General features: G+C 46.0%; 1 protein-coding gene across 4 annotated transcripts in view; it reads left to right on the top strand.

The window, feature by feature from the left end:
• Positions 1–5,082: 5,082 nt before the first annotated feature.
• Positions 5,083–13,152, top strand: part of BRF1 (BRF1 RNA polymerase III transcription initiation factor subunit) — a 231,097-nt gene continuing 223,027 nt past the window's right edge. For all 4 annotated transcript variants that reach the window (XR_010600800.1, XR_010600799.1, XM_005285854.4 and 1 more), the window contains exon 1: positions 5,083–5,404. Coding sequence is in view for 2 of the 4 variants with exons in the window: in XM_005285854.4 (XP_005285911.1) it covers positions 5,218–5,404 (187 nt within the window). In the remaining 2 variants the exon portion in view is untranslated. The remainder of the gene's footprint in view (positions 5,405–13,152) is intronic.

Here is a 13,152-nt window from a genome sequence, read left to right as displayed (position 1 = left end):
TGCTGCTTATTCCCTACCCAAAGTCATAATGCTCTCTTTGTGACATCACATTTGGCTGCTGTGGGAATGATTATATCACAAACAGAAGGTTATAACTTCAGGAGAAGAATAAGGAGGAGCAAATGGACTTTTAAGAAACGAAAAGATCCTCTTTTCATGCAAATTGCCTTAATAATAAAGTATAAAGGAAGGGGGAAAAAAAGAAGCAATAAAAATACATAATCTCACACGATCCAATATTATTGTTCTGTTATAGAGGGTCAGAACCTGCCAATATTTATGTGAGTAACTTTACCCACGGGGATCCTCAATTTCCTGTAACAGTGCAAAGTAGCCTTAGTGTGGCCCAAGATCTGGCCCTAAATGTGTTTCTTATTATGCTGTTTTTAATAGTGCCTCTTATTTTAGGATTCTGTCACACTTTGTGAGGTTATTGCCACACTTGTAGCCTAGACAACCGTAGGTTGCATTGCCTTCCAGTGATGCTCTGGCCTGGAATAATTAATCAGAGAGTGACACAGTGTATTTGCCCAGTGTGTCATGTGGCACAGTGTGAGAGTGGAGTTGCCCTGGGAGTGGGGCAGACTCAAGGTCCTGAATAAAAGGTTACTTCTGACACACTGCCACTCAATCTCAGTGCCCTCACTTGCTCAGTGTCAGGGAAAGACAGAAGACTGACATGGCATTCAATGTTGGCAAGTTGAGGAGAGCTGCATCAGATGTTTGGCTACATGTTGACCACTCAGTGGGAAACAGATTTTGAAAGTGAGTCTATAGGATTTCCGCTTCTGCACTAAGTCAGATAATTCTAGTGATTCAAATGCTGGTAGATAAAGCAGACTGAACAAACATCCTGCTACTATATATTTCCCATTCCCTTTCCTTCCCAACTATGGAACTGGTAGAATGGCACAGTGTCTTTATTACAGATTGGATGGGTGCTAATGCAAACAAAGGCTTACTGGGATAAGAACTGACTGAGCTCCTTGCCTTCAGGGGTGGGGTGGGGCCAGGGATGAGGGGTTCAGGATGCGGGAGGGGGCTCAGGGCTGAGGCAGAGGGTTGGGATGAGGGGGTAGGAGGAGGGCTCTGGTTGGGGGTGCAGGCTCTGGGGTAGGGCCGGGGATGAGGAGTTGGGATGCAGGCAGGCTACCCCTGCCGACAGCAGCTAGCTCCGGGGAAGGGGCCTCTCTTTCCCTGCCTGCAGACAGCACGGAGCTCCGGGGAAAGGGGTTCTCTCTCTCCCCTGCCGGCAGACAGCATGGAGCTCCGGCAGTGGGGCCCCTCTCTCCCCTCCGGCAGCAGGGAGCTCCTGGGTCGGGGGAGAGGCCCACAACAGCCCTGCAAGCCCCAACTTGCTCCCAGTTCCTGCACACCTCCGACCTCTCTCCTCTCCAGGTCTCTGCTTCATGGCCCTTTAGAGCTGCTGCACGGCTATTTATAGCCTGCTGTGCAGCCGCGCAGCTTAGAGGGAACTTAGCGAGCCGCACTTAGGGTATGTCTATACTTACCTCCGGGTCCGGCAGTAAGCAATCGATCTTCTGGGATCGATTTATCGCGTCTTGTCTAGACGTGATAAATTGATCCCGGAAGTGCTCGCCGTCGACGCCGGTACTCCTGCTCCGCGAGAGGAGTACGCGGAGTCAACGGGAGAGCCTGCCTGCCGCGTCTGGACCCGCGGTAAGTTCGAACTAAGATACTTCGACTTCAGCTATGTTATTCACGTAGCTGAAGTTGCGTATCTTAGTTCGAAGTGGGGGGTTAGTGTGGACCAGCCCTTAGGGTCAAGGGGAGCTGCCACTGGCTTGCGGGCCTTGCAATGAAGAACACTGTGCTAATACATCCCAGAATGATCACTTTTTTTGCAACAATGTTACACTGTTGATTCATATTTAGCTTGTGATCCACTATGACCCCCAAATCCCTTTCCGCAGTTCTCCTTCCTAGGCAATTTCCCATTTGTATGTGTGCAACTGATTGTTCCTTCCTAAATGAAGTACTTTGCATTTGTCCTTATTGAATTTCATCCTATTTACTTCAGACCATTTCTCCAGTTTGTCCAGCTCATTTTGAATTTGAATCCTATCCTCCAAAGCACTTGCAACTCCCCCCAGCTTGGTATCGTCTGCAACCTTGGTACATGTACTCTCTATGCCATTATTTAAATCAGTGGTTTTCAACCAGGGGTATGAAACCCCAGGGGCACACAGAGGACTTCCCAGGGGTACATCAGCTCATCTAGATATTTGCCTAGTTTTACAACATGCTACATAAAAAGCACTAGGTTTTTAAAAAAATTCATACAGATGACTTGTTTATACTGCTCTATATACTATATGCTGAAATGTAAGTACAATATTTATAGTCCACATTTTCAAAATATTCCAGTAATTTTGAGTATTCAATGTTATTATTTGAATTATGGTGGCATCTAGAGCCTCCTGGGATCAGACCCCCGTTGTACTAGCTGCTATACAGATATACATAGATAGAGACACTCGCTACTCCATAGAGTTTACAATCTGAAGTGGTAAGGCAAAGCATGAGAGAAAAGAAGCATTATCATTCCAGTTTTACAAATGGGAAACTGAGGTACAGAAACATTAAATGACATGCTTAAGGTTAGATAGTATATCTGGGGCAGAACTAGGACTCAAACCCCAATCTTCTGAATCCAACTCTAGTGCCTTAACCATAAGACCATCATTTTTCTTTTGTAGCTCACAACTTGAGATAGCTGGATCCTGATTCTGCAGAGGTGTGATCACCTGCAGCTCCTATGAACTTAAGTTGGAGTTGTGGTTGCCCAGCACTTCTGAAAATCAGGACCAAGGTGTCTTAAGTTGAGCATTCTAAAATGGAGACATCCAAAATCTGCAGCCACTTTTGAAAATGTGGGTCGCAAATACCCAAACAGACAATCAGTGGCCAAGACTGAACTAGAGCTTAGGGTTTCCTGAATTTCTTACCATGTACACAGTCCTTCATACCACACTGACTGTCATTAATCAGAGTGGTCAGGAGCTGGACACTGGCACCTACTTGGTTAAAGCATGAACTCAATATATCGGCACTTTTTTGACTACTTCACTGGAACAAAAAATAGACAATCAAAGATAGAATAGGAATTTTGAAATAGACACGGTGGTATGATAGAGTGAAGCAGTAAGAATGAATTATTTTAGAGCACATTTGGACCACTTTACATTGCTTTTACTTTGTCACTTTAAATGGTTAGGCTGTGCCCCAGAGTTCAGTAAATGGACTGTCATACATTGGAAAATATCTCTGAGTGCTAGGTACTATATTTAGTTTAATATTATTTATTCTGTTAGTGCTTGTGCATGATCAATACAAATAGCAAGATAATTTAATTGGCTCTTATGATACTGTGAGATCTGATGGTCTGGAGCAGGACCAAAAACACCCAGGGTCTAATTTTATCTCTGGTAGTGCCTCCATCCATGACGTTGGACAAGTCTCTTAACCTTCATCTCTCATTTTCCACTTCTGTAAAAGAGAGAGAATAATTCCTATCTATCTCACAGAGGTGTTGTGAAGATTAACTAGTTAATATATGTAAAGCACTATATACATTCTACATATTATATTTAAGATCCTAAGGACTAGCCCTTAAAATGTGCCACTTTATCTATCAACATGTCCATATTTTTCTGTAGTAATTTGTGTAATTGACTCTATATAGTGAAAAGTTTTTTTAAATCCCTGTAACCCTTGGAGAACTACACATATCTCTGGCTTGTAACAAATGGAACCCACATCATAAAACTGTGCTAAGAAGGGCATGTGTGCATATACTTAGTAGGCCTTGAGAATTTTAGTGACTACAGAAAATGTTCCTATTAAGACATTAAATAGTTCATATGGTTAGTAACAGCTAGATGGCAAATTATTTTACATTCACGCTATGCTCTTAGGGACACCTGGAAGGAGGGTTGAGGATGAATTATTTGTACTACACTTAGAAAGTGTAAAACACTATACTATAAATACCAAGTACGAGATAATTAGTACCTAATGGTGTATATGTAACTCAGACCTGATAAAATTATTGGGACCTGTTATTCAGTGGCACAGAGAGAGGATTTAAGTTTAAATACCACAGGCAGCACAGCAAGTGCTAGAAGTTGGTGCTTTCAGGAGTCATGGGTTCTGGGTTCTAGTCCCACTGCTTGCGCGTAGCTAGTGCTAGGAAGCAAATGATGCAATGACAGATGCACTATGGATCCAGATGTGAAGAGTGTGGGGCAGCAGCATGCCAAACAACAGAGACTCCTAGGGGCTATAGAGGGTACAGTGGTGTGCCTGGAAGGGGCTATAGGAAGGAGACAGAGGGGATCTGAGGGCCGGGGGGTCAGTGGAGACTTTGGTGGAAGGAAGGGGGTCAGTGAGGTGGTGATTGGGGGTGGGTTATGGGCAGTGGTGGAGGGGAAGGGGGGCTGTGGTGGGAGGTAATTAAGAGGGTGTGGGGAGGTGCAGGGCCCGTAGATGAAGATGAGACACTGATACAGGCAGCTTTAGTCTGCTGTGGGTACTGCGGGGGCCTCTGGGTGTTGCGGTTTGGGGGGGTCTCTGGGTGGTGGCAGGCAGAAGAGTTATGGGGGGCTGTGGGTGGTGCTGGGGAGCTGTAGGGGTTGGTGAGAGGGGCTATGGGTGGTGATGGGCTGGGGAGCTGTAGTAGGGGGTGGTGAGGCGGTGACAGGCTGGGGAGCTGTAGTAGGGGGTGGTGGTTGCTGAGAGGGTGACGGAGGGCTATGGGCTGTAGGGGGTGGTGGTTGCTGAGAGGGTGACGGAGGGCTATGGGCTGTAGGGGGTGGTGGTTGCTGAGAGGGTGACGGAGGGCTATCGGCTGTAGGGGGTGGTGGTTGGTGACGGAGGCTGTGGGCGGTGACTCTAGACCAGACGCTGATACACAGGCATCCCCGCCCCAATCTGGGCGGAGGTACGGGGGGGGGGGGGGGGGGAGGCGCGAGCAGGGTCCGGCCGCGCAGCGGGCGAGCTCTCGCGAGAGGAGGCGGGCCCGGGCGCTGCTAGCGTTGGGCTCCTCCCCAGCCGGCCCGGGCGAGGCCTGCCCCGTGCGCTGACCGGTGCAGCGGCCGCGGAAGGGGCCGGACGCTGAGCGGCGCCCGGCCCGGGGAGGTGGAGGAGACGGTTGCGGCGGCGGCGCGGGCAGAGCCCCGGCTCCCGCGGGGCACCATGCCGGGCGGGCGGGTGTGCGCCGTGTGCGGCGGCTCGGAGATCGAGGTGGACGCGGCGCGGGGGGACGCGGTGTGTACGGGCTGCGGCTCGGTGCTCGAGGACAACATCATCGTCTCCGAGGTGCAGTTCGTGGAGAACAGCGGCGGCGGCTCCTCGGCCGTGGGGCAGTTCGTGTCTTTGGACGGTGAGCGGGGGAAGGGGGGGCTGTGTGGGGGCACGGGGTGGGGTGCCCCCAGGCTTTCTATGGCTGGGGGCTCCAGGACGGGCAACGCTTTCCCTATAGCGGTGGGGCAGCCCTCCCTATTCACCCACCGGCCTGGGGTATCGTCCAGCACTGCTCCCCCCATCAGCACACTGCTCGAGGGACAGCATGCAGGGGAGAGCTCGCTCGTTATCCTGCGCAAGAGGCATCTGACAGGTTTTCTGACAGGTGAACAGGTCAGTAATTGTGTCTGAATTGTGACCCCTCCTCCCCCCGGGTCTGGTTTGTATTGGGTGAGATTTTGTGTTTGGTGCGTTTACTTTCAAGAGTAGAACTTGGGCTGGGGAACTCTTGAGCAGCTGGAGACAAGTGAATATCTCTTTTCCAGTCTTTGTTGTCCGTCCCTTGATATAACTGAAGGGTGGCTTTCAAATATTTTATCAAGCAGTGATGCAAACAGAGGTCCCGATCCTGCAATTGGAGCCATGTGGGCAGACCCCTGTGTCCACGTGGATTCAGTTGCAGGATTTGGGGTCTAAGGGCTAGATGCACAAAGGACATAGGTACCTAACTGATACTTTTAGTGCCACTGAGCTTCTCAAAACCCCAGCTCGGCTGCCACCTAACTCTGTAGGTTCCTACATTTCCCCCTTTAAAGTCTCTTAGGTGCCTAAGGGTTTGTCTTCACTACAACGGTTAGTTTACATTTGAAGGTCGGATGATGCAGATAACTTGAGCTAACTCTGCTGTGAAGATGCACCCAAAGTTTCCAAAAGTGAGCATGCATACAGCCCTCAGTTTAAGGACCTGTCTGATAGGCATTCTCAGAGCATTCCTAAACGCACACAAAATGGAAGGAGGTGTGTGTCCCACCCCTTTTAAACTTTACATACACCTCTACGTCGATAAAACGTGACCTGCTATAACATGAATTCTGATATAACGCGGTAAAGCAGTGCTCCGGGGCGGTGGGGCTGCACACTCCTGCGGATCAAAGCAAGTTCGATATAACGTGGTTTCACATATAACGCGGTAAGATTTTTTGGCTCCTGAGGACAGCGTTATAGCGAGGTAGAGGTGTACTTATGAAAGTGTGGGGTATTATTGTGGGGAAGCATCGTGGAAGAGGTGGGTTTTGCATTTAAGCTCTAAATTTAGCAAACTAAGGCTTTGTCTACACAAGCACTTTTATCTGCAAAACTTTTGTTGGTCGGGGCTGTGAAAAAACACCCCCCCCCCCCCCCCCCGACAACATAAGTTTCACCACCAAAAGCGCTGGTGTGGACAGCTCTCTGTCAGCAGGAGAGTGTCTCCTGCTGATATAGTTACCGATGTTTGTTGGGGGTGGTTTAATTATGCCAGTGGGAGAGTTCTTATAGGAGACCTTACAGCAGTGCTATTGCAGCGGTACAGCTGTGCTGCTGTATGGTGCTTAGTGTAGATGTAACCTTAGTCATTTTCTATTTCACTGGCATTGAGTTCCATTGTCTTGGTCTGCCTCTTATGAAAATTGTCTCAGGCAGTTATGAGATCCCCTTATTTTGAATCTGAATCCTTGCACTGTCAAATGTTATTTAGAGAACATATGGCACACCTGTCATATCAGGTGCTTTTTCTTCATACTTAACACATCACAGATATTTCCCTCTTGTGTGGATAACACTGGTGATAAGGATTTATCGTATCCCTTATTGATTAACAGTTCTGTTTTTTCCATTGGAGTATAGCACATGTGGGAGGTCATGGTCACAGACAGAGAGAGGACCGTGAACTCAGGTAGTTAGGTCTAACTCCATTCAGGGCTTTAAAGATCAACACAGCAAACATGAACTGGACTCTGTTCAGTGGGGAACCAGTATAGAGAGCATTGAGTCAAGGTAACGTGTTCCCAGCCACCTGTGTGGTGGTATTTGCTACATTGTCTGCCTTGGAATTGACCATGATCTGCAGGGCTGCTGGATACATTTGCAAATGTTATCTCAATCTTACTCCTTTTAAGGGCAAGTCTACACTTAAAATGCTGCAGTGCTTCAGTGAAGACCTTAGTGTGCTGACAGGAGAGCCTTGCCTATTGGCATAGTTAATCACCTTCCACGAAAGGTGGTAGCTGTGTTGACGAGAGAAGCCCTCCCGTCAACATTGCTGTCTACACTGGCAGTTAGGTCGGTATAACTGCATTGCTACGAGTTGTGGATTTTTCACCCCCCTGAGCGATGTAGTTATACCAGTGTAAGTTTATAATGTAGATCTGGCCTAAGTCTGGCATGAGATTGTTGCAGAATGCTTCCAAGGGTAAACCCTTAAAGCAAAAGCCTGTGTCTGCTACAAATGCTGATCCCTCTGACTTGGTGCCAGTGTGTCAGTATAGATCTGGCCGGTGAAGCCGAGAGCTGTGCCACACATCAGCTCCATGATGCATTCAGGGACTTGGTGCTTGAAGTCAGAGAGCTCTGGTTCATCAGGAAGCTGGTCTTGTGGTGCTTAGATTTGCATAGGGTTAGGAAATTTGGTGTTTCAAAGGTAGTTGAGTTCCGTTGAGGAGAACTCATTTGTGTTTCTATTCTGTTTAGGTCCAGTAAAGAATAGAGACAACTGTCCATTATTTTTATTCTTGAGTCTGAAATAACCCCCAGACATAAATAAATTATGATGATTTGGACCTGTATGTGTGCATGTTTATTTGTTTTTCCTAAAGTTAATTAAGTATTTTAGAAAAAATTGTCAGAATGGCCACCAGCAAGAGTTGGTGGCCGCACTCTGAGGCCACCAAAATTTTTTTGTGAGAACGCTTGGTTTAGACAGTTTCAAACACTTGATTGTGGGCATGCTGAGAATGAGGCTGGTAGACTATTAGTTGGATTTGAGTGAGTTGTAGAACTTTTCTGAGGCTAAAGTATTTTTCTACTAGAAAGAAGCACCAAGGCAGTGATTCTGCAGAGAAGGGCCCTACTTTTCCCACTTTTTTACAGAGGCTGTTCAATTGCTTCAACCAATCTTGAATTTAAACCGGTCCTGGAATCCAGTGGAGTCAAATTGCAAGGTGCCCATGTCAGGACCTCCTGGGTATTAAAGTTGCTGTGTTCTTGCACCCTATTTTGGGGGAGCTGAGGGAAATATGGCAGACCCTTCATGCAGCTGTCCTTGTCTTGAAGGTGATCAAGAAAAAAAAATACATCTTCCACTGAGGTTGCCACTGGCTAAGTCCCAACAAGAGCTTGTTGGTGGAGGCAATTGTGATCAGAGAGAAGACTAGCTAGACCTTTGGTACTGTGCCCCATCATTTTGAGCTGCAATGCAGAGATGCAGATGGATGATGGTTTTACCAGTTTGCATCTGCAACATGCTGTAATGTGGTCTACCAAATCTTCCCCAAAGGTAGTTCAAACAAACAAACAAAGAGGCCACTGTTTATATAAATAAGCAGGGAGGCACCAGGTCATACTTCCTCTGTTGGGAAGCCTTGTGGGATGGACGTGAGGTCTGTCCAATAGCAATAGTGATAATATTTTTAGTTGCCATGGACTTGGTAGAAGAGGAGAATAAGATTGCAGACTAAATTAATCCATAATAGATTCTTTTGAGTGATCTCTGGATCAGGGAGTCACAGATTAGCTCTTCCTACAGTGGAAGATACTAGAGGTGGATATTTTCACCACTCATCTGACAAGCAGCTACTTGTCTTCTGTTCCTGGTACTGAGAAAAGACTGCTAGGGATGCCTTTCCATTCACTTGAAAATGAGGCTATGTCATGTCCCTTTCTTCCGGTCCTTTTGGTAGCAAAGATCTTGGCAAGGCTCTGGAACAAGGAAGATTAGATGGTCCTAATAGCTGCTTGCTGGCACATAATTGCGGTTCTCCATTCTGTTGCAAATGGCCAAGGTTAATCTCATCAGGCTGAGAGTCTCTGGTCTTAGAGCACATCTAGAGCCAGGGAGTCCTGTCTTGGACAAGTTGCCTGACCTGGTGTCTCTGAGCAGATAGGTCATTGCGGACATAAAGGAAGAGGGAGGCGTGCGTCAGGACCCTAATTGGGCCCTGGGTGATCACTACTTCCCACCACCCAACACAGATGTAATGAGGTTGAGTGGTGCCCTTATAAGAAAAATTAAAACTACTGATTATTCCTCAAAAAAGGTTTTTAATGACTTTCGACTATAAAGGCAACACAGACAAAATAAGAAAAGCAAGATTAAAGACCAGCACTGAATAAGGATTAATATAAATGGCAAGTTATACCGAAGCACAAGTACATGTAAAGTTATTATTCATTAGCTATTTACTACTATTCTTAACTCAATAGTATCGATAGAACTTGAGATCAGTTCTGCCCGAGCAACCAGACTTCTTTACTCCATGACCTTACCCTGCATTTGCCCTAAAATATGTTACCCTTCAGTTGGCCGTTTTCTGCGCTGGCCAGGTACAGATGGTCGTGAAGTGCACGTCCTTTCGGTTCAGGGGGTGTGGGTCAGGTTTCTCTTATGACCGAAACATACACACAGTCCCGTGCCTTCGTACTTTTTATCTGATCTGTCCGCCATGTCTTAAAACAGACCGACCAATTAGGGTCAGCCAAATCTTTATTGTGGTTAGCGTTGTCGCCTTGGCTGTATAATTTATGCTTGCTTATCTCCTTGTGTTGCTTTAACCATATAATTTATACTTACTTATTTTCTTGTAGCCAATTGTTTTAATTGTGGGTTAGACAAGCTGTGCCTGGGGGCACAACTTATTTCCTTTTATAGGAGTTGCAGTGCGTTTTGATCACAAGTCTTAGCTTACTTCTGCAAAGCTTGGCCTCCTTCACCTCTGCAAAGCGTGTCCTTTTTACCTTTGCAAAGCGGAAGTGTGAGGCCTAACACCGACAATACCTTTGTTCATTTTAAGCTTGGCAATACTTTTGCTCAGAGATTAATCACAGTCATGTTCTCCTGACATCCCAGAAGCCATTTTTCCGGAAAGATATACAACTCTGAGTGATTGTCATGTCATGCGATAGGGTCCAAGAAGACCCTATTACTTGTCCTGCATAAAAATTACTTGAGTACCTTCTTTATCTAACTGAGTGTAATTTAAAGATTAACTCCATCCAGGTACATTTGGCAGCCATTTCAGTCTTTCATCAACTAACCAAAGGTAGACTGTGGTCTCTGTAGCTTCTTGTCGTTGCGTTCACGTGGGGTGTGCAAGAGAGAAGTGAGACTTTGCATTTCCTATTACATCTGGAAGGGAATCCCATAGTCTTGTGGTAGTTGCTGGGAGAAACTGTCCGCTTTCATAAGTATGACCCTTGAGTTTGACAGAAAAAATAAATATGAAACTAAGGGAAAAAGATAGCTGAGCTCTGATAGTTCAGAGTGTTAGTAACTGGGATGTGGGCAGTCATGCCTAATGGTTGAAACCATGGAGATGGCCAGGTTGGAGATTAGAGCAGAGCCAAGCTAGAGTCAAGAATCAGGACCACGGGACTCCCAGGGGCCTGGTCAGGAGCAGAGCTGAGGGTCAAAGCCATGAATCAAAAGACAATGCCAGAGCCCATATGTGTGCCAAAGATATGGTCAGAGGCATCAAGAACGGAGAAGGGCAGGAACAGGCTGGGCAGGCACAGGAAGTAGGACCAAGCACTGCTGCAGGCATGGAACACAGTGAGCAGCCAATGAGCTCTGGTTACTGCTAGGTCAAGTGGTAGCTAGCTCCTCCCCTCCACCAATCAGGAAGTGCAATCAGTCAGGCAGCTCCTTCCAGGATCAGCTGTGTCCATTGTGTTGCTAGGAGACTGACCCTTCTGCAGCTGGGCTCCCAGACCACGTTCTTCTTGCAAAGAGAACAAGACTAGGTGGTCTCTTCCTTTTATTGATCCTCTTTCTGTAATCCATCTCTGTTCTCAATGGGCTTACCCAATTGGTCTTACCCAAATTGTTCACCTACCTTTTTCTGAACCTTGATCTTTTTCTGTGTTTGCAGTTCACGGATCTTAAGTGGGAGTTAAGATGACCACTAAAGTTGCCTCTTCTCAAAATTCAGTTGTTTTCAGAACAATTAGAATTCTGAATTATTTTGGATGTCCTAACACAGACACAGGATCATAATAAAATTAATTTCTTTTGAGAAAAAATATGTAGCAACCCTGACTACATTTGAAGGATTTTATATTTGGGTGAGATTTTGGTCCATTGTGTGTACAATTTTTTTAGTTAAAAAAGAAGCTGTGATGTGAAGCTTTAGTTTAGTTACTAACCAAAGGAAAAGAAAAGAATTTCAGCTAAGAAGAGTACTGTTAAGCTAAAGAATCAGCATAAGCAGGTTTGAAAACATAACTGAGAAAACAAGGCATGAGAGGACAGCAAAACAAGCAATACTAAGTTTGTGTATTGTCTTGGATCCTAGAAGGGCATTTTAAAATTCTCTCTATTTGCAAGCAAGAGCAAGGAGATCTTTTACTCTCTGTCTTGCCCACATTCTCACCCACCCACCAGTTAAAGCTCATTTGAAATACTTGTTCTGTATTGAGAGAACGAGAAGCAGCAGCATGACCGCAGTCTGTACAGAGTTCTATCAGGGAGTGAACCATGTGAAAGGAGGCTGGAAATTTATCACGGACTTTAGAAAGTTCACTGGATATGCTGTAATCCAGTTTGGTAGGAGAAAGGAAGGTTAAGTGCTCTACTTTGGTGTTTAGAAAAGATGATCAGGAAGTTTGCAGTTAGCTCTGTAGTGAAAACCTAAATATAATTTGATACTTTGAACTTGACCGAAGCCTTGTCTAATTTTGCACAGTTACTGAAGATTTTAATGATTTATAGAAAGATGCTCATTTTTATTAGTTTATATTCTTTCCCTCTGATTCCCCAAAGAGAGCCAACCCTTTTCCAAGTTCTGTAAAAGCTTTATCTGGGCTTGACAAAATGAATTCACTTGGGGTGAGTAGGAAATTTACTGAGCAAGTGACTGTTATCTTCTGGATAATCTAAGTTTTCATTTTAAAGAGTAGTAAATTTCTAGCCCTAATGGTTACAGAAATAACCTTCCAAGTGGAAATTATGGTTAAACCAATACAATGCTGCTTTATAGGGTGCAGCAGAGTGAAAATGAAGTGACTGTTATCATTGCTTCTTTTCAGTTTCTGTGACTGGTACTGAAACTAACAAGAATCAAGACATTTTCATTCTGCAGCAGTTTGGGAAGCATGTGTGAACCTCAGCAGAGACAGGTGCTAGAGAGAATCACAGGAGAAGGGTTCAAAAATACTGGCGTAGAGTAATGGAGATACACATCCATCACAGCTGCCAGAAGACTCAGAAAGGTGTACAGTAGCAGAGAATCCTTGCGTCATAGCAGCCAGGAGGCTTTGGGGTGTGTCATGGCATTCTGGATGAAATCAAGACCAGTAAGGGGTTGTGTCACCACTTGCCCTGCAACCCTGAGTGCCTTACAATGCTTTGCTGCTGTCGCTCGCATGCAGGTCACGCCCTGAGTGTCTGTGTGCTAGACAGCCCTGCTTAAGCGGCTCTGACTCCAGCAGCCTGTCTGCAGCCCCACTCTGGCTTCCACCTCGATTACAGCCAGGAACATACTTCCAGTCCTGAATTTCCCCAAAACTGCATGCCCTGAAGTGTCCAGCCCACACCTGAACTACTTAGAGAAATAATAAGGTTTATTGCTCCTTTAGGGGACAAAAGCACATTGCAGCTTATTAACTTAACTGGCGGAAATACACCCTTCCGTCCAA

The sequence above is a fragment of the Chrysemys picta genome, chromosome 4 (assembly GCF_011386835.1).
Source record: "Chrysemys picta bellii isolate R12L10 chromosome 4, ASM1138683v2, whole genome shotgun sequence".
In the NCBI taxonomy this organism is placed as follows: domain Eukaryota; kingdom Metazoa; phylum Chordata; order Testudines; family Emydidae; genus Chrysemys; species Chrysemys picta.
The sequence above is the reverse complement of the archived record's forward strand: the minus strand, read 5'-3'. Positions and strand labels throughout refer to the sequence as shown.